This window comes from Wasmannia auropunctata, unplaced genomic scaffold (assembly GCF_000956235.1).
Source record: "Wasmannia auropunctata unplaced genomic scaffold, wasmannia.A_1.0 LD335883.1, whole genome shotgun sequence".
Taxonomy (NCBI): domain Eukaryota; kingdom Metazoa; phylum Arthropoda; class Insecta; order Hymenoptera; family Formicidae; genus Wasmannia; species Wasmannia auropunctata.
The window spans coordinates 159,072-179,736 of NW_012027007.1; the positions used below are offsets into that span (position 1 = coordinate 159,072).

At 42.4% G+C, this 20,665-nt stretch overlaps 1 protein-coding gene across 7 annotated transcripts in view; it reads left to right on the forward strand.

Annotated features, from left to right (window-relative positions):
• The first annotated feature begins 850 nt into the window (after positions 1-850).
• The window catches only part of LOC105455707 (MAP kinase-activating death domain protein), a 24,978-nt gene continuing 5,163 nt past the window's right edge, over positions 851-20,665 (forward strand). For 2 of the 7 annotated variants that reach the window (XM_011699221.1, XM_011699226.1), the window contains exons 1-30: positions 851-959; positions 3,598-3,828; positions 4,000-4,168; positions 4,251-4,416; positions 4,667-4,847; positions 5,007-5,164; positions 5,284-5,584; positions 5,707-6,039; positions 6,146-6,178; positions 6,537-6,649; positions 6,887-7,608; positions 7,743-7,981; positions 8,447-8,644; positions 9,967-10,341; positions 10,477-10,545; positions 10,632-10,832; positions 10,942-11,140; positions 11,430-11,525; positions 11,610-11,749; positions 11,830-11,988; positions 12,092-12,286; positions 12,435-12,522; positions 12,770-12,891; positions 13,243-13,383; positions 14,225-14,369; positions 14,479-14,608; positions 14,897-15,113; positions 15,191-15,463; positions 15,755-15,934; positions 18,613-18,621. In XM_011699221.1, the coding sequence (XP_011697523.1) occupies positions 3,736-3,828; positions 4,000-4,168; positions 4,251-4,416; positions 4,667-4,847; positions 5,007-5,164; positions 5,284-5,584; positions 5,707-6,039; positions 6,146-6,178; positions 6,537-6,649; positions 6,887-7,608; positions 7,743-7,981; positions 8,447-8,644; positions 9,967-10,341; positions 10,477-10,545; positions 10,632-10,832; positions 10,942-11,140; positions 11,430-11,525; positions 11,610-11,749; positions 11,830-11,988; positions 12,092-12,286; positions 12,435-12,522; positions 12,770-12,891; positions 13,243-13,383; positions 14,225-14,369; positions 14,479-14,608; positions 14,897-15,113; positions 15,191-15,463; positions 15,755-15,934; positions 18,613-18,621 (5,445 nt within the window). In that variant the 5' untranslated portion in view covers positions 851-959; positions 3,598-3,735. The remainder of the gene's footprint in view (positions 960-3,597; positions 3,829-3,999; positions 4,169-4,250; positions 4,417-4,666; positions 4,848-5,006; positions 5,165-5,283; positions 5,585-5,706; positions 6,040-6,145; positions 6,179-6,536; positions 6,650-6,886; positions 7,609-7,742; positions 7,982-8,446; positions 8,645-9,966; positions 10,342-10,476; positions 10,546-10,631; positions 10,833-10,941; positions 11,141-11,429; positions 11,526-11,609; positions 11,750-11,829; positions 11,989-12,091; positions 12,287-12,434; positions 12,523-12,769; positions 12,892-13,242; positions 13,384-14,224; positions 14,370-14,478; positions 14,609-14,896; positions 15,114-15,190; positions 15,464-15,754; positions 15,935-18,612; positions 18,622-20,665) is intronic. The other 5 variants (XM_011699223.1, XM_011699222.1, XM_011699225.1 and 2 more) reach the window with 5 other exon arrangements.

The following is a 20,665-nucleotide window of genomic DNA, read 5'->3' on the forward strand; positions in this document are numbered from 1 at the left end:
ATGAAAAATTATCAAATAACGGGAGGAATGGGAACGGCAATTTGTCAGTTTTATTTGATCTTGCAGGTAGATCGCATTAAAGAAATTAGGTTATCATTTAAGTTGTCAATTAAGTTGTACTATTTTTCACAATAATTAAAATAGTATTAGATTATTGTACGTAATAACTTTTATAATGAGTCCTCTTTCTCTTTTAGTTCTTATTTTAGAAAATTATATTTAAATATAAAAACATGTGACATTTTAAAAATGCATTGATCGAGCACGCTGTGCAATTGATATAATATAGTCGTCTTTGAGAGACCTTATTTGATCGCCAATAAATTAATGTGATTTTGCACGTCCTTCATACATCTTATGTTAACAAAAGAAAAATCATGCGGCCAATATAGTGCCTACAAAAATATTTGCTCTGTCCACACGTATATTCTACGCAATACACGAGGGCAAATATTACACGCGTTCTGCGTTGTACGCTCTATGCCCTATACCAAAAAATCAATACGGTCTATATTCTGTACGACAAAAAAAAAAGAATCGGAAGAGTTTAAGCCGAGTCGAAGCTGAAGGAGACCTGGACTGTCCCTCTAATCGCTCGTTTACTTCGACCGCACTCTTCAACGGCGGCGGCGAAACGAAAGGGATGTCGAACGCGACGGCGGTCGTAGCCTGATAAACGGGAAATAATGGAAATTCACTTTCGGAAGCGGAATCGGGACGGCTTGCGCCGTTACTGGAGGCGCGTCCGGCGTCCGCGGACGTGCGCCTGCCTGGTACCCGCTTCTGGCGAACGATCAGCGTCGCGACGACGGTCGCGAGGCTCCGGGGCGCGTCGGCGGCCGCCAGTGCGATATCGCCGTTTGGCTGATACGGAATACCGTCGGCCTGGCAGTCGTTCGTATGGCGGCCGGACGAGGACCGAACGCGGTCGTTCTCCGCGTTAACACGCATTGCAAAACGTAAGTTTCCCCATGAGCGGCGACCGCGGCGGAGAACTTGGCGTCGCGACGCCGACGTTAAGGGATCGTTTCCCAGTAGAATTCGTGGAGCGATTCCAGATTTGCGCCGGAACGACCACGGGAACGAAGTGATCCAGGATTCTTCCTCTTTTTTTCGCGCAAATTTCAATCCTCCCTTCCCGACGGGGGTTGGTTAATCGAATCTCTCGTGCGAATTCGAGCGATGCTCCCCGAGTGGACGTCGGTGAAGCCGTCTGTCTCTCTCTCTCTCTCTCTCTCTCTCTCTCTCTCTCTCTCTCTCTCTCTCTCTCTCTCTCTCGGCGGGACTCGTGCGATGCCTCGGGATCGATGCGGTGAAGCAATCTCGGAACGGCGTAATTGTTCCGCTCGCGAACTTAAGCGCGGATCCGTTTTAATCGCGCGTTTTCTCGCACGAGTGATGGCAACGAGGAGACCGAGAGATGTTGAGGTAAAAGCGAATTTTGAATTTCTTCCTCGTGACAATCCGTCCACAGGAACGTTCCTCCGTGAATCTGCCGAATTAATTAATCGAATTTCGCACGAGTACGAGCCGCGGCTGTAAGGTCACGATCGACGTTCTTCGAGTCGACATTACGATCAAAGTATCACTCTGCGGGAGTAACAGCTAGAACTACGGCGAGGTCGGCTCGTTAACTGCAGCCGTCGTCTTATCGGAACGCGGTCGCCCGCAGGTGTACGTGCTATTTAACGTCGCAGCTGGGCGCAACGTTTCTGACGTCTGGGCGGGAATAATTCCGGATGTTCGTTACATCGTCTGGTCTTCGCACCTCGGCGATACCATTCGACGCCTCGGGAAGACGGGTTGAATAATTGATCGCGCGGCGTGCTCATTGAGAATCGGGAGAGATTTGGTAAATTGTTAAACGCGACCTTCGCGGCCAGATAATGCATCGGTGAATTTTTGACAAATGAGCCTTCCTCGCAGTCAGCCTTATGATGAGTTTTGCTGTCGCATTTGAGACACGCGTTAACGTCTCCGACCGTTTCTATATAGTCTCGCATATAATTTTGCCTTTGAATTTATATGCCATACACAAAGTGAACTTTTGGAGTTTTAATACTAGACCAAGAAGTGGAGTATGTTACAATTAATATCCAACTTCAGGATACAACATGTACAGGAAAAAACAATCCACATTTGCGATCTTTAATTTAGAACGACGAATTTAGATCTTTAATTTTCCCTATCGCAAATAATTTTATACATATATGCGAGTGATATGTATAGGAAGTTCCTTTTAGTGATATGTATAGGAAGATTAAAAAATTCAATGTCGTTTCATTTTTTTACAGACTTGAGAAAAATGAGTCTGCAAATAAGTTTCTTAACTTCAAGATTGACATCCTTTCCATCATTCAGTTTATCGTTCCAAAATTGAAAGATTCGCTGGCACAGCGACGTAACTCGTTTTTTTCTTGGAAATCTAAGAAATGAGATTTAAATGTAATTTTCTCAGTTTTAAGATTGAGTTTGTCAAGTTGCTAATGAAACGTGCAGGATTAGGCCACCGAACGCCGCACTTTCCGATCGATCGCCCTTTTCATGCACGTAAAAAAAAGGCACGAAAAAAGAAAGTTGTCTGAGGAACGTCTGGATGATGTCTGAAGAACTGAAAGATCTTCAGAGAACTTCTCGGACGGATATAGAGAAACATCCGGACGACGTTCGAAAGATCGGAAACCTCGTTTCGGACGTCGCCGGAGAGCGCTCACGTCTTTCTTCGCGACGGATCAAGCTTCAAATGTCAGGTCCACGTATTTCCACGCTGTAATCGCCTGTCGTGCGGTATAATCGAACACGGAAGTACGTGGCTTCGTGCACACAATTTCCCCCCGTCGGCCTCGTCCCCTTTGCGTTACGCCACAGCGCGAAATATGAGATAAGGCTCGATATCGCGCGAAATTAAACACGCCACGCGCATGCACGTTCGCTCGTTCCCTTTTGTCCCCGACACCGTGACACAGATGTCCCCTTTTGGGCCTCCGGAATCATCGATCTTTCGAAACCTTGGCCGGACCGGCCCTATTGCCCATCCGCCCTTCATGATCGCTTTTCTCCGGTAGGAAAGTTGATCTGTTAAGCCCAACGTCTCACTTTTGTGACCGAAATTTAAGATTTTCAAATGCAACAATAAATAATACCTTCTTTTAGTCCTTTTTTTCACATGTAATTTTCAAAGATTAAAATGATTAAACGTTTAATGATGCCGACCTCATTAATTTGGGGCACTACAAAAACTAGTTAACTGTAATGTAATTAAAACTTCAACAGAGAAGGAAGCAATCTGTGACGTCAACGATCTTAACTTAAGAAAATTTTAATATAAAGTTTAATTAAACATAACTTTACTTTACTTAAACTTAAAATATATAATAATTGCTCTCGAGATGTTGTTAAAGAAAAAAAAATATTGCGCCGTGTTAGCCGAGAAATACCCCATTAAGGCTAACGAAGTAGAAGCGAGAATGTCACCTATAAATTCAACCCGCTCGAGAGTAGTTACAGCGAAAGTTTAATTAATCGGGACAGACTATTCAGTAAATAGTGAGACAGGGACGTCAATTAACTGCGGCCCTTCCGACACTCTATTTATAGGTGGGATAAATAAGCGAGAGAATGGTACAATCATGATTCAAGCTGGAAACGACTCTGAGGAGAGTTCAGCAGCTCGAATGTCCTGTATACTGCATTGTATACAACGGTGACACAGCTGCACCCACATAGATCACAGCCATGGATATACAGAAGAAATTCCTGTGCCCCCGTTTGGTGGATTACCTTGCCATCGTGGGGGCCAGGATACCCGCCTCTCGTCAGCCCGTACAGGTATAACAATGCGGAACAACGGAGCCTGTATTTGCAAAATTTTATGTAGAATTTTATATTTACGAAAATTTCGCGTGACGATATTTTTAATCTATTTAAATTGCCTTCAAAACTGCAGTATTGGGAAAAAGATGCGACTTGAGAAAGGGAAATAATTTTTATTTAAAATAGGTCCCGGAGTTGCTACGTAGATATCCGGTGGAGGATCACAAGGACTTTCCTCTGCCTCTGGATATGGTGTATTTCTGTCAACCGGAAGGTTGCAGTAGCGTGGGACCGAAGCGCACGGCCTTACGAGAGGCGACGTCCTTCACCTTCACCCTCACCGATAAAGATTCAGGTTCGCATCCGTTTTTACATCGCCGCGCGCGGGACTATCGGGGATCCGCACTGCGCTGTAAAGCGTATCTTGCAAATTGCAGGAAGGACGCGTTATGGGATCTGCGTGAATTTCTACCGACCTACGGAAAGAGCGGGGGTCGTGGCTGGCGGGGGAATTTCGATCAAGAGGGAAAAGTACAACACCACGTTTCGCAGGGAAAGCTGGAGGAAGAGCATGGAGAGAAGCACGGATTCCGCCTTTTCTAGGTGAAATGGCTTATAATTATTGGCCTCCTCCTTTGACTTCTACGATTAATAGAGAAATTGAAATAGAATCTCGATATATTGTATATGATATGTTAGACGCATTTATATTTTATATAACTATAAAAGACAACGAAACCTCTTTTTTTCTCGAAACTAAAATCACTGATTTTCTAGAATTGATTTGCGCGCACAATTTGCACCCGACAGAGCGTCCCGTTTATAAGACTGTATCTCTAGCTATTCGTTATAGCGACTATAGGAGCAGTGCAGTGGGTCCTAGTGATTCTGAGAGAGATTGCTCTAGTGGCAGGAGGGATTCGGACACCCCTCAGGTACCCCACGCTCCGAGATTGGAATTCATCGCACCGAGCGGAGACAGCGAGAGCGGCGGCAGTCATTCCCCTTCACCACGCGCATCTCGGAGACGTCAGGTTGATACCACGTTGACTAATATAACAACGCTCTTGCATTCGAAGCAGTTTTTCAATTTGTTCAGAAAGTATTTTAAAAGAATTGAGGGCAACACACATGATCTTACTTAAAGGTGATATTAAAGTTTCGCCAATAATGACTTCGCAATATTCACGCAGAGGGTTCGCAATCATTCCTTGACTTCGCTGTGCATCATCTCGCATCATCCGTTCTTCTCGATGTTCCGTGAGTGTCTTTTCGTTCTGAAGAAGATCATCGACGCGTGCAACGAGAGCTTCTCGCCGCAGAAGGTGGGAGCATCTCGACAGACCAACAGGTGTGTCCGGATTTTGCCAATCTTGTATATAATGGCATAATGGCTTTCCATAATTTCCGAAAGAAAGGAAAAAAGTTTGGAAAACTTCCACATCCTCAACGGGATTTTCTCCGTTACAGAGACACAGTATGGAGCGTTCTGACGGGCCAGGCTCTGGGCGACACGCCGTCCATCGTGCTTCACGACGTTCGCGAGATCGAGACGTGGATACTGCGTTTGCTCAGCAGCCCCGTGCCCGTCCCGGCGAAGACGCGTGTCGAGATTGAGATAATATCGTCGAGCATACAGCCCCCGTTATGTTTCGCCCTGCCGGACCATACCAGGTTCACTCTGGTCGATTTCCCTCTGCACCTGCCGTTGGAGCTTCTCGGCGTTGACATATGTCTGAAGGTCCTCACGCTGATCCTCTTGGAGAACAAGGTATAAACGAGTGTAAAACGAGGTATCGAAAAAAATACATAATTTTTATCACAGCGCCTTCATCGTACCTTTGAACATCCAGAGCTGGAATTCCAGAACTGAACGGATGTTCTTCCTTTCAGATCGTACTTCAGTCCCGGGATTACAACGCTCTGTCCATGTCGGTCATGGCGTTCGTCACGATGATCTACCCGCTGGAGTACATGTTTCCCGCGATACCCTTGCTTCCCACGTGCATGAGCTGCGCGGAACAGTTGCTTCTCGCCCCGACGCCCTTCGTGATCGGGATCCCCGCGTCCTTCCTACTGTACAAGAAGAACTTCAAGATGCCCGATGATATCTGGCTGGTGGACTTGGATAGCAATAAGATAACGGCGCCGAGCGCTTTGTGCGATGACGGTTTGCCGCCGTTACCGGAACCAGAGGGTACCATCCTGAAGAATCATCTGAAGCAGGTAATGCGAACTCGTCAGCGCTTGAGCGGTGATATATATATAGACTTTCGTTACGAATTAAGCTAAACGATGAAGAGTATTTAATGACTCATTACCCTCACTGCAGGCAATGCAACTGATGGATCAAGTTGGCTCTAGTGTAAATATTTCACCAATTCTCAGTCCGCTTAGTGGCGTACCCTTTGTTTCGTAGTTAGTCGCATGCATGATTTATCACGTGTAGAGTCGAGTTGATGACAGCCACACACATTTACTGTAACGCTGTGAAATAAACGTTACAAGTAGTAAATACAAATTACAGCGATCGAAAAAGAGATTTGTTTGTCGAGAATTGGAAATTGATAGTCGGGTAGACAAATTTTTTTGTAATGTTCTCGCCACTTTTTGTTTGTAGATCGGTAACCTAGTCGAAGTAGAAGTAGCAACTAGTAACAAAGTAGCAATGAGCAACGATCATTGTAACAAAATCGTTAATTTATTATTTAATGGATTTCCAGGCGATGGCCAGTATGGCAGGCCCTCCTTTGCCCTCGCAAGACATCTCGATGCGTCTGTCATTTCAGACGCCGAGCAGAAGAGAAAGCACAGCCTCCCATCTTTCCAGCTTAAGGTACGTCGACGTAATTACCATCCACCGTCTTTCGCTAAAATCTATCATAGTATAACAATAAATATATTAAAAATAACATAAATGGAATATTGATTGTAAAACTGTTGAAAAAGATTAGTGCTTTTTGTTGAATAAAAAATCAAAATGTATTCTTTATTGTAATTACGAAGTGCCGCTGCTGTTTAAATATTTTTACAACTTCAAATGCTAATAGAAAAATCCTAATAAACCTTACAGTGTAACCTCGACGAAGCACAGGCCGAGCATCGATCAGTGCGCGCACGTTCAGCACGCCCCATTGAATTCGCCTGGCATGAGCGCTTCATCGAGTCCACCTCGTCGGCCGTCGACGTCGCAGATGATGAGTGGATCCGGACCGGTCGGCCCGTATCCGCCGAAGGTGGCTGGGCAGAGCCCGGCGCCCTTCAATCCCTTCATCTACGGGAACGACGTGGATTCGGTGGACATTGCCACGCGGGTCGCCATGGTGCGCTTCTTCAACTCGCAGAACCTGCTAGCCAATTTCACCGAGCACACGCGCACCCTGCGGCTGTACCCCCGGCCGGTGGTGGCCTTCCAGATCAACTCGTTCCTTCGCTCGCGACCCAGAAAGAGCAGCTTCCTCAGTAAATTCGCGCGCACGCAGGCGGTCGAGTTCCTGGCCGAGTGGTCCCTCACGCCGAGCAACGTGGCCTTCCTCCGGGTGCAGACCGGGGTGTTCGACCCCGCGCAGATCGGCGACAAGTCGCGCTGGTACGCGACCAATCTCGAGCCGATCTACTTTCCCGTCTGGGACTCCGGTAGCTCGCTGGCGAACGCCCTGAAGGCGATGAGGGAACACGAGACTCAGCCTACAGACGAGAGCGGCTCCGATTCCGAGGGTGCCGAGAGCACCAGCTCCTCTTACTCCTCCCTGAGCGACTTCGTCTCCGAGATGGCATCCTCCGATTTGTCGCCGGGTGAGAGATTTTTTTTTAATAAAGAAGGAAACTTAATGTAAAAATGTTATAAATTTAAAGATTACGGTAAAACATTTTAACACTCATATAATTTAAGTTTTAATTTTTAATTTGTTCGAAATTACTTTTCGCAGGTTACAATTGCCCGCAAGTGAGCCAGCCCCAACAAATGTCGCTCTCGGTGGATCCGAAGAACGTTTACAATCCACCGAGTTCCCTGCAATATCCGGGGGTGGAGGAGGGCTCGCCAGTACGAGCCGAGAGTCCGCCGAGCACGTCTTCTAGTCACAGCGATCTCAGCAGCCCGAGCTTTAACAGGGACTCCGAGCTCGAGTTGAATCCGAAAATTCACGAGGGTTCGCAGTCTACTAACGTAAGTGCGCAAACTTCTCTCCACACGATCTCTCCTCCTGTTTTTTTTCTCTTTCTTTCTCTTTCTTTATATGCACTACTTTCTATATATGCTAAATGATTATACTTTATATTTCATGTAATTATGGTCTACATCGTATGACATAAATCATGTCGCATGCACGACATCAGAATTAAAAAAAAAAAATTGAAAATAACGGAAGTCCCTTGGTTCCTTAACATGCAACGCATCAAAATGGTATTTCAAAATGGTTCAATTTTATAATAACAGGCAATCAGATAATATCACTGAAGCGTTTCACGTACGTCGACTTGACTCCGCGGATATTTTTCAATTCATACAAATCGGCACACAATAATGATTCGTGCATAAATACGATACCTACGAGATACTTTCCATTTGTAGTGTTACGTTAAATCACGAAATAGAATCTCCGGTGTGCGCTAACGGATAGCTTGATTATAGGATAAAGAGGAGGGTGGTAGCTTTGAGTCAGACTCCGCGTCGACAATAACACCGCGCACTATCCTGAGCGCACAAGGTTCGGTAGGACAGTTCACGGGGATAAGCATGGGATCTTTAGGCACTCAGTCCTCGCTCAACGACACTGAACGTTCTACCACACCTCACAGGACCTCGCGTATCAGTAGATATGTCACTCCTGTGAGTCATCTTCATATGTGCCTTTAATTCTGTCACTTTCGAATGTTCTCCTCGGATATCACCTTTCAGTTATCATTCGGGGGTTGATGCATGATAGCAACGAAATCGAATGGGATACCGGAGGGAGAATTTCAGGGGAGCGCGTGTGTGGAATGTTTGCTCTCATATTTCTCTTTCATTTCTCTCTCCTTCCTTATTCGTATTTCTGGGTTAAAAAGTATATACTGTTTGAGGAGAATGTTAATAAGCTTCCCGTCTGATTTGCATTTTTATTTCAACGGTATGTCGTTTTCACGATTATTTCGATTATTGTCGTTCGTTTTACGAGATACCCATCGTTTGACAGCATCCATTGCACGTTGTCCCTAAAAAAAAAAAAACGAACATAATCCCCATTCACCTCCCATAGCATTAAATGTGATTACTCCAGTTGTCTGACCTCTAGTCTGTTATCTCGCACTATTTCTTCTCAGCATGAAACAAATGAATGAGATTTAATATATGATGCACATATTTTCATTTCATTTTATTCTCTGAAGATACGTTATTGCATATTGATACTCGTGTAATATTATACGTCTCTTTCTTATCGATCGATATATACATACACGGAACATACATTTACATGTACATGTACATACATACATTGAAATATCCTTTCATCTTTCTTCTCGCCAATACACGTCCACGAGTTATGTTCGATTATCTATGAGTTTAAAGCGATTGTATCCAGAAACACGATCGGTCTTTTTAATACATGTATATATGCACAAAAATGTGATGCACTGTTTGAATTACAGTGAAAAGTACAACTTTTCTTGTAGTTATCACTTTGTCAAGTACAAATTGTTTTATCTAGACCTAAATCTATACTATTTCAACGTGACGTCCCCTGTTGAAGCATGACTAACTTTGTTGCCTCATATCTTGAAACTTAAGGCCACGATATAAGTATTTCGTAAGTTATATGTGTCGATTAGTGTGTAATATTTTCAAAAATAAAAACAACACTCTTTCTATTACAAAAGTCTTGGAGTTCTTTTTTCTGCTGCAATCTCGCGTGCCTTAAAAGTTCTCTATCGACAATTTGCGTATTATGAATTTATTAATAATATATAATTATGAATTTATTAACAACTTTCCAGAATGAGCAACGCATTACAAGCATTTTATGCTATTAAATTTCCTCTTCTAGTTTCGAGAAAAGGAATTTTTCAGAGACACGCGGGATTAGAGAAGATTTGCATTCGATTCACTCGAGAAGATTGTTCTTTTTTTTTCATGGTGGTTGTGGACAATTTCGAATGCGTACTCTTTTCCAGGTACCACCCACGGGACCAGGTCTGCAACGTCAGCCGAGCGTCGGCAACGTCCTGGCGAGGGCCTCCAGCTTCAACACCGCCGGGCCTCTCCTGCCGCGGCAGATAAGCGCGGTCACCACGGCCGACCATCATCACGAAGCGACGCAACTTCAGCGTCAGGCATCGGCGGGGCCGGTGATCATGCAGAAATCCAGCAATGACAACAACACGATGCAACGACAGAACAGCGGCGGTTCCACCTCGACCGGAAACGGTGTTCTCCGCCAGGGCTCGCAGGGATCTCTGTTCGAGCAGATTGCAAGCCAGGCGAAGGACTTGATGCGCGAGACCACCAGACAGAGCAGCCAGGACGGGATACTTGCACACATGGACAAGGTGAAACATGGACATGTGTGATCATATAGGATATTGGGGTTCTTTTTGCCAAACGAACGTTATCACGTATCATTTTTTTTTTTTGAATGCATTAGTAGTTATTTATTTATTCAATTTACTTATTATTTGTCACAGTTGAAGCATCAGGCAAAAGAAAAAATTACGGAGGCAAGTGAGGACAGTCTATTCGCGCCGTTGGAGCAGGTACGTTTTTGTGAGACGTCACACACACAAAGTGTACGAAATCGAACGGTATGCTTAGCTCGTTTTATTCATTTTGAATCAATTAGTTGACGCAACAAACGAAGAAAGCGGTGGGCGAAGCCACCAAGTCGGTGCAAGAGGTGTCGAAGACCGCGCTGGAGGCTAGCAAAACCGCGGCGGGCGTCAGCAAAAACACGTTGGACGATCTGACGTACGTCGGCAAGAGCACGTTGGGAGACCTGACGAAAAGTGCCAAAGAAGCCGCCGCGAAGAAAGGCTTGCTCAAGGTACTCTCTTCGACGAAGAGAGCAGTGTCTTTGATAGCGTCGCGCTAAAAGTATCTTTAAGTCTTTCGAGATCTTTAAAGTTGCTCCAATCTAATATGCTCTTCATTAGGGTCTCGGAGACTCGCAACAATCACCAACACACTCGCCGCAATCTCCCAATATGACGCAGCAGCGGAAGGATTCAGTCAGCAATCAGTTAGTCGCGTCTGATTCGCGGGGCGGGGTCGGACGGGACTTTTTCAGCAATATTAGCAGCGATCTGAACGGCTTCGCCGCGCAGACCAGCAGTATGTTCAGTGATTTATTCGGTACGTTCCGCATTCTCACTCTCGATAACTGTTAAACTACGAGACATTAATAATTTATAAAATTTTTCACTTATATGATAATTTTTATGTCATAAATTTTAATGAAAACATTTAATATTTTGAGTAAGATTTTTTTTAAGGAGCGGGGTAAATTTGTTACTTATCTACAATGTTCTTTGAGATTTTTTGTGCGTTTAACAAACTTAATTGTTACGTAAAATCGATAATGTACATCGAGAAAAAAAAATAGTACATTAAAAAAAATATCAAAATTATATCCGACTTTCAGGTAGTAAAAATAATTCCAATCGAGGCAGTAGCTTCTTTCCGCAAAATCAGAAATCGAAAGAGAAGACTAATCCGATTCTTGGACCGTTTCCCAAAGGTAGGCGGTGACATTCAAGGCGTTTCTAATTAAATCCTTGCATTCTTCGAAGATAAAATTCAGGATACCAAAATTTATTGACAGTTGCAGGAAAAACGGGATTGGTAGAACGTTCCTCGTTGATAAAACATTCTTCACACAAAGTCAATCAAGAAGACGCGCAGAGAATGCAAAATGCGGAACGTTCCAGCACGCATAGCGACAATCAAGCCTTTTTAAATGACGCAAGTATTCGTAAACGTTAGTTTAATTATCAAGACAAACGATCGTGCTGAATTTTACGGTGTTTCCGCGGTACTTTTAGGTGGTGACGCAAGTATTAACTGGCGAAGGCGTTGGTTGGCTCAAATTGAACAGATTAAAGAAGCTGATGGAGGACGAGAATTATCGGGATTTGGTCGTGACGAAGCTGAACAAGGGTCTTAATAGGAAGATTAGTCCGAACGATCACATTGACGATGTGGTAAATTTTAAATATACACAGCTTATTTAAATTTACTTGATATTTCCCTGCCTTGATAAATGAAACACTGTTCAATTATCTGTTTGCTCTAATCTCTCTCCAGCCCATATCGAAACCCGTGTATAAGGGAATGTTAAAGTGCCTTCAAGCAGTAACGCACGGTCTCGCGCATACGTATAATAATTTTGGACTTGGCGGGATGGCTTCTGTCTTCCAACTGATGGAAATCGCTCACACGCATTACTGGAGCAAGGATCTGTCCGAAGGTAGCGGCTTCGACAGCTCTTTGATATCGCAGGTATATAATCTTAAACGCGCTTCTAATGTTATACAATTTCGAATTCTTGCGTAGTATAATTCAATCTTGTTTTATTTTTACTTGACACCTTTATATACATATGCATATATTTGATGTTTGATGATGAAAGAAAGCGCTCGTTTTGCAGGCGTCTAGCCCATTCGGTAGCAGAGAAAATCTGAAATCTCCGCAATCTCCGAATCAGCCTGACTTTATGGATCCCACGCAAAAATCGGGTATGCTTTTTGGCACAATGCCGTTAAAAAAAAAATTTTCATCCACTCTCAATTTTATCGAGGTATAGTTTATTCGGAAATTTCAATTATTCAATTCATTGCGATAAACAAGACCAATTATTTTATATAAACTTTATTAACTTTGAAATAGATATATAGAATTTATGAAAAGAACGTAGTTCAACGGTTTAAATAAATATATAATTGTAAACAAATTAGTAATTAATTATTTTTGCAAATACTATAGAAGTGCCGCAAGTACATTTGGACGCACCACCGGACACAGGCCAATCAACGACGGACATGTTCTTAGACATGTTCACGAAGAAAGGGAAATTCTTAAGCAGACTCACCTCGTTCGACTCGGAGGTAGAGAGAATTTTTCCATTTCATATTAAATGTATTCTAATTTCGATATCCTAAGCTCGAATTTCAAGTTGGCTAGTCTTACTTGGGTGTCACAATGATCCTGCAGGCGCGATCAATAATTATTAAAAACTGATAAAAATACATCTCCTCCCCCCGTCCTAAACAGACGAGAGATAGCACTTCTTTTCTTGTTTTTTTTTTCTTAGAAAATTATTATTCGGCCTGATAGTTTTTTTTTACGCTCTTTTCAAATCTAATAAACGCGAAGGAAGAAAAAAAAACACCACAAAAATGCTCAATTTTCGATTTTAACATGCAACGCACACGTGTTTTGTCATGTGTTTTTTTTAGAGTGGGCGGGGTGGTGGAACGGGGAGCAGCGAAGCTTTATCCACTGACGGAGGTAGCATTATCACTAATCCTGCTTTTCGGCAAGCGCACCAAGCTTCCTTCCGAAGCACCGTGTCTGATAGCGAGGTCGAGCAAGGCAATGTAAATTATCTTGAATTAATATAATCTTACATAGTTGTTAGAAATATCTGGTAGTGAGCAATGCACACCGCTAGTAGCATCGTCCATTCCCGTAAAATATTTTTCCCGACAACGCAATTATAGAACTCATTGGAACTCATTGGTCTGTTAATCGCGCGTTAACGAGTTGAAATCGAATTAAACCTTTAAGTACACACGCCGCGCTCTTTAGGAACGAGAGTCCTTAGACACGTGTCACATCTCGCGCAACAGGAGCTTCCCGTAGTTCCGAACATTCGAATCGCACCGATCGATACCTCGGCATTTCATCAGACAGGAACACTGGACGTTGACAGATCGCATAGAGAATCGTTATCGAAGGGTAACAATGACGCGTTTCGCTGCAGTTTAAATTACTGTGATATTAAAAAAAAAAAAATTAGTCTTTCATTTGTGACGTAATTAGTTTCTTCCCGTGATTCTCTGTACGTGCAAGCAAGTTACCCTTTGACCTTAGAGGTGGCATCGTATCGCAATTACCTAGTTGGAATGCTCTAATCGCTATAATCTCGACGGACGATCTCGATAGAAGATATAGACCGGTATTCATAGTCGGCTCTTATTTCAAGATCGTCTTAAGTAATGTCTTAAGATGCTAGTACGGCTCTGTGATTAGATCTTTTGTGACATCTTAAGAGATTGTATGTACTTAAAACAATCTTAAATATGAGAGTCGATTATGAAAATCGGCTATAATTTCGGACTGTTACTGTTTTATTGAAGTTTTTATAGTTTTTCATCAAAGATCTCCTTATCCCTGGAACGTTATTAACTTCACGCTTACACGGTTTTGTGATTCCAGTTTCCTCGGCAGGGCAAGCAGCGTTCCGGCAGCGTCTGGTCCAGCAAGTCGTCCCTGAGCACCGGATTCCGATATCACGGCGGAAGTTTGATACCTACGACGACGTTACCTAGTCCGGAGACTGCGAGAACGTATCTCTTTGAAGGTACAAGATAAACATTTAGAAAAAGATACGCGATTACTACTGTTGCTGATAATTTCTTTTTTTTTGTACATTTTATTATCTTTTTTATTATATCGATTTTCGAATTTAGGTTTATTGGGGAAGGACAGATCGTCTCTGTGGGATGAAATGCAATTCTGGGAGGACGCCTTCTTGGATGCCGTCTCACAGGAACGCGACATGATGGGCATGGATCAGGGACCCGGTGAAATGGTAGAGAGGTAAAAAAAACAATCTTAATAGATATTCAACAATAAAAAAAAAATGGAAACAAAATGTGCGAAAATTAGAAATAGCCACATAATCTATTGTTTATTGCAAAATTAGAAATTAAAAAATTGCGCGTGTGTTGAAGTTAGTACGTACCCCAACATTAAAATTCCATAGTTCCGATTAAAGTTAACTTTACACACGCAAAAATTGCATGTGATATTGAATTTATTAATCAGTATTATAAATGTAATAAAACTTAGAAAAAAATGATTATTAAAACACGTTGCGCGATACAGATACAAGAGCTTAAGTGAAAGCGAAAGACGGCGGTTGGAGCACGAGGAGGACAGGCTGCTGTGCACGTTGCTGCACAATCTCACCGCCGTCCTGGTGATGCTGAACGTCGAAAAGAACGAGCTGAAGCGGAAGGTGCGCAGACTGCTGGGCAAGAGTCACATCGGTCTCATCTACAGCCAGGAACTGAATCTACTCCTCGACCAAATAAACAATCTCGTGAGTGTTCTGTCGCGCGACCGGTTAATCAACAATCGCGACGCGTTAAAAACGCCGAGCCTTCTTCTTCCTCGCAGCACGGAAACGACATCGATCTGAAGCCCCTGACGTCCCGGCAAATGCACCGGCAGTCGTTCACCGTGCACTCGGGGGTCGACGCCGAGGGTGACCTGCGGTTCCTCGAGGTCCGCCACGACGGCCTCGTGCTGAGATCGGTGAACGGCGTGATAGTCGAGCGCTGGTGGTACGAGCGCGTGGTCAACATGACCTACAGCCCGAAGAATAAAGTTCTGTGCTTGTGGAGGAGGAGCGGCGGCGATACCGAGTTACACAAGTATTACACTAAGAAGGTAGGGGAGGATTCCTGGAAGGAAGTTTAAGTAACGAAGATTAAACGAGTAAATGTTTCGTTCTATCCTATAACGGTTGCAAAAGTTCACCGGAGATAGGATAAAAGTCTTAGAGTGTAATATCGCAAAGTTTCAGACGGTACAATCTTTCCTATTTGGAGAAAATGTCCGTAATCCCAGGATTATAGGATTCCAAATTGATCGGGTAACCAGTCGAGAAATCAGTTGGAGCCGCGTGCTGCGGCGTGGCACCTTTGACGTTAAATAAACGTTAACGATCGTTTTTTCCAGTGTAAGGACGTGTACTATTGCATTAAGGACGCAATGGAGAAGGCGGCAGCTCGCGGGCGAGGCGCGAACGTGGGCTACGAGCTCGGCGGCGAGTTTCCGGTGCAGGATATGCGAACGGGCGAGGGCGGGCTTCTGCAGGTCTGCATGGAGGGCGTCGGTCTCCTCTTCGCGAACAGCAAGGTATGACTCGCACTCGCGTGAAAGCCACACACTCCTTACGCTGTTATCGGGAAGAGAATCGAGAGCTCGACTCTCCTTCTCACTTTCTCTCTCTTTTCTTTCTCTCTCTCTCTCTCTCTCTCTCTCTCTTTCTCTTTCTTTCGAGGATTGCGCATATTATATATATATCTATATACCCCTCTTATACATTCTACGTTCAATTGTTTGTGTCATGTTGGATCGTATATATTTATTGGGAAACTTTGGTTTGAGGATTATTATCACCTTTCGTTATATATATACCTTCGACCGTATTACGTCTCGATTACATAACGTTGCGTCCCCTCTGGCTATCGATGCTGTATCGTTTATTTTTCACCGACGTATCAATGCGTATAATAATGCATTTATTTCAGCGAGATTGATCATACGTTAGAGAATGTATTATGCTATCACGAGACTGAGTTTGTAAAAAAAAAAAAAAAAGGAAATCGTCTCGGTTCAATGATCGCGATCACAGTCTGAGGTGACGTTAATGTCAGCTTTGAAACTCGTCTCGTAATTGCTCGATATTAAACAGTACTTAAAAGGGGGCGTTAATTAAATAAACGACGAAAACATAAAAAAAAGAAAAAAACGACAAATGCCAAAAAAAATTACAGGCGTTGAAATTGAGAATTGAAAATCCCGTCGTCGCTCAACCGCTATCTTTTTGACCATGTTCTCTCGATCGACACTTTCTCTCTCTGTGTATTTTTTTTTTTCATTATTGCATTGATGCAAGGACCACTCAATATTATCTCCCACTGCTAGCCACTACGATCTGCTTAATTGATTTGTATCTCTGTACGTGATTCATCGCGTCCATGTGGGTTAGGACAAGTCGGGCTTGTCAAGGTGGTTTGACCGGTGAACATTCAACCCGGTTCCGTACGAGAGACTCATGCGATACCAGGGTTTCTTTACTTGTGGTTCACGAGGAAACTCGCGAGAAAATTCGTAATCGCAAAGACACATATCGAAACTAGAGAGACTCTCTGCAGAAGGAATGAAGAGATATATAGAAATACACATTTCACACTTCTTCGAAAAAACACTGTGACATGATCATTTACCATGCCATGCGGCATAGCGCATTTACAGAATGCTGCGATCAATCGTGTTTTTCCCTTTTTAACTATGTAGGTTTTCTCTTTGATCACTGAGTCAATTTTTTTTACCGCGATAAAAGATTTCCTCAACTGGATTTTGCTAATATGACTATTGAAATTTAATTTTTCAATTTTATTAAGTCATTAAGATGTTTAATGTGGAAAAGAAAAAGATGGCAAAAAAGTTTTTAATATATAATAAGAATTTAATATATAATAATAAGAAATTGGCTCAAAATTGTGATCCATAAATCTTTGGTTAAAAGAGAAAGTGCACGCTTGAGCGGGGGCATTCTTTATTTGCGTATCTGGGATTCGAAATATGGTCCATTTGTTGAAAAATTTTCAATCATTTTTTAGTAATATTTAAAATGCATATTTTAATAAAAAAGATTATGGCATAAACGAACGGCGGTATATTTATAATAAGAGAACTCTCAAATAATGCGAATAAACAGCAGCGAATGGGTCATATTAGGAATCATCTCCGGGCCAGATGCATATACATACACACATGTATACGTCATACACGTGCACATACAACTCTTCAACGGGAAAAACAATCATTCTGCTCGTCGTTAATCATTTCGTTAATCGAGTTTAATCGCGATCGTTCCCGCGCGAAACGGCACAATTCCGTACGGCTCCGATATCCTATCGGTTATTTTTACTGGATAATATTGTGTTCAGGCGTTATATTAATCAATGTTTTCTTGCATGGAAGCTCGATGTGCAGTTGCAGACTCTTTTATCTGTATTATATATAATTATATATATATATATTACATATTTATATATCATTACATTTATATATACATATATATATATACATAGGAAATAAGGTATAGGGCAATATATATATATACAGACTGTCTTTTTGAACACTACTTCTATATCTTATCATTTGTATTGAATGTTGGATGCTATTATATTTTTTCCATAAGTCTATAACAACTTCTTTATTTGTCGTGGTCATGCGCGAGGAAAGTCTATTCGCGGCTCGAGACGGGAGAAAAAAAAAAGCGAAGAAAAAGAAAACGATGAAGAAGAGAAAAAGAAGATGATGCAACGAAATCGCGAAACGCTACACAAATCTCGCTGTTTACCGGCCACTTACTCCATCGCGACTGATAAACTCGCGGCTCGTTGTATTACTAATTACATTAACGCGAATCTTGCGCGAAATGACGAAATACCCGTGGGATATTACACCCGGGGGATCCGCGGGCGTCCGATTCGGGTAATCGGAATGATAGACTTTTCTCAGCTTGGGGAACTTTTGAGATGGTCCTTGAACAATGAATATATATATATACCTTGCTGTTTATCGATCTGGCCATGACGTTAGGTGATAAAAAGCGTAGCTGTAATATCATCGTGTACAGCTGTATCTCTCTTCTCTCTCTCTTTCTATATATTATATATGCTATACATATATTCTATAACTGAGTGGATAACTGCTGTTACCAAAGGTTTTAATTTTCTGTTTTTCTGTTTTCTGTTTTCTTGTCCCGTCCATCGACATTTGCCCTGCGGCTGGGCAAACAGGATTTCGAGGTATCAAATCAGACTAAGTCATTGTTTGTTATATAAATTCAGTATATGACTATATACTCAATGTTGGCCGTGTTCCGGAGATGCTTATTTATTTTCACCATTACTTTTGGCCGTATATATTATTATTATATATACCATTATACTATATATATATCTACCTACATTCTTAAATTGCATTCGAACTCACTGATCTGCTCTGTCTATCCTTACTGTTTTTTCTACGATCGATCGGTGTTAGTTGTAATATATATATACACGCATATGTATCTCTCCGTTACGATATTGTATACATATCGTAAAGCCGATACCTCTCCAGGTATCCAGTAATGAACGATGAAATGCAGAACAGTGTTTACCGCATTGATCGAAAGTCCGACACAATATACTTTACATATTGTATATCGTTTAGATGAAATATTTGTAAGTAGTGTTTAGTGCAACTTGTAGAGAGCGATGTTCGATGCACACACAATGCAACTATATATATATCTATATAGCCTAATCACTCGTACATAAAAGTCCGTACACAAAGTCATTGCGTCACGATCATCATTTACAGCTTTCACGTTTTACACACCGTGTCTTTTAGTCGCGACTGAGAAAGCTCTTTGAGAAATTTGTTTTGAATGAAATTGTTTTACTGAAATTGTTGTCGCTGTTATCAATTTGCTCGACACGATTGAACCGTGGTAAAAAAAAAATGTATTGTCAATTTCCTCGAGGATCAATGACAAGCATCTTGGCTGATATCTATCTCTATATCTATTTCTAAGTCTTCGAAAGTAAATTCTATGTCCTCTGTATTCTTTCTTTTTTTCGATTTTCAATCGAGATTGAGCGAATCGTAAATCGCAAGTAATGCATCTGTAGAACGTATTCCTATTTATGACTTATGAAAGCCATTTTTGCATAAAATTTCGGGATGTGAATCATTAGTAATGTACATCCGTAATATATCGACATTCCCTCATTTTTCGAAGATGAAAGATTGGGGGTGATATTTCAAGAGATTACTGCGATGATCATTGCATATAAAACTATCGAAACTTCAGGGTTACAAATGGATGATGTTACGCAGAAATAAATTGAAGAAGATTACCCAAACAAGAAAGCATTATGAAAAGAGATTGAAATATTTAATATAATTATTCACTCTATTGAGTTTTGCATCCGCGGACTAATTTTCTTTTCCGGATAATTCGCGGGAGAATTCGCTGTGTCTTTTTGGTGATTCAAGCATCAGCTCTACCAGAAAGAATAACGAAATATTCGTTTGCGCAATCGATGCTGCAGTGACTCTTTGGAACTCCAGATTCTCGATAGATTTCCCGAAAAGTTACCTATATACATAACGAGATACTAAACAACGAAACAAAGAAATCCGCGATTTACACGCTCGTCACACGTTACATCGCTCGGCAATCCACTCATTCTACACTGGTAGTTATGTAGTAGAGCAATGGTTCCTCGTGCTGTCTAGTGATCGTCTATAACGTCTTATTTATACTGCGAACAGGAACATCCTCCTGCGAAGGAAGCAAACGTCGTGAACAAACTGCGAATCTCACGCGAGTCTCGACCTTCTCGCCACGATATTACACTTCTCTGGCATGGGCACTGCTATATAACATAATATGTTTCTTGTTTACGACATTGTACCGACTCCGATATTGTATACCGATTCACTCCCCAAGAAGTGAACATCTGTTACCGCCACACTTTTCCCCTACCCCCTCTTTCTTCTCGATTTCTCTTTTTACCACCCTTCCCCCATGATCGATATAATTATATATATCACGACCGTGCATCATTGTCGATCGTATCACGTCCGCCGGTCTGTATTAGATGAATACAATTGCACATTTTAGCAACTCTCCGACGCTAAGCAATCAGTGACATTTTACGATTGAGTTTAGGCCATCTCCAGAGTTGCCTGCCGCTATTTACGCCTGCCGCTATATATCGCTGACATTGCTGCTGCTGTTGCCTGCGGATGCCGCCGCTGTTTGCCGCCGCCATCGCCGCTGCTAGATCTTGCTTAAAA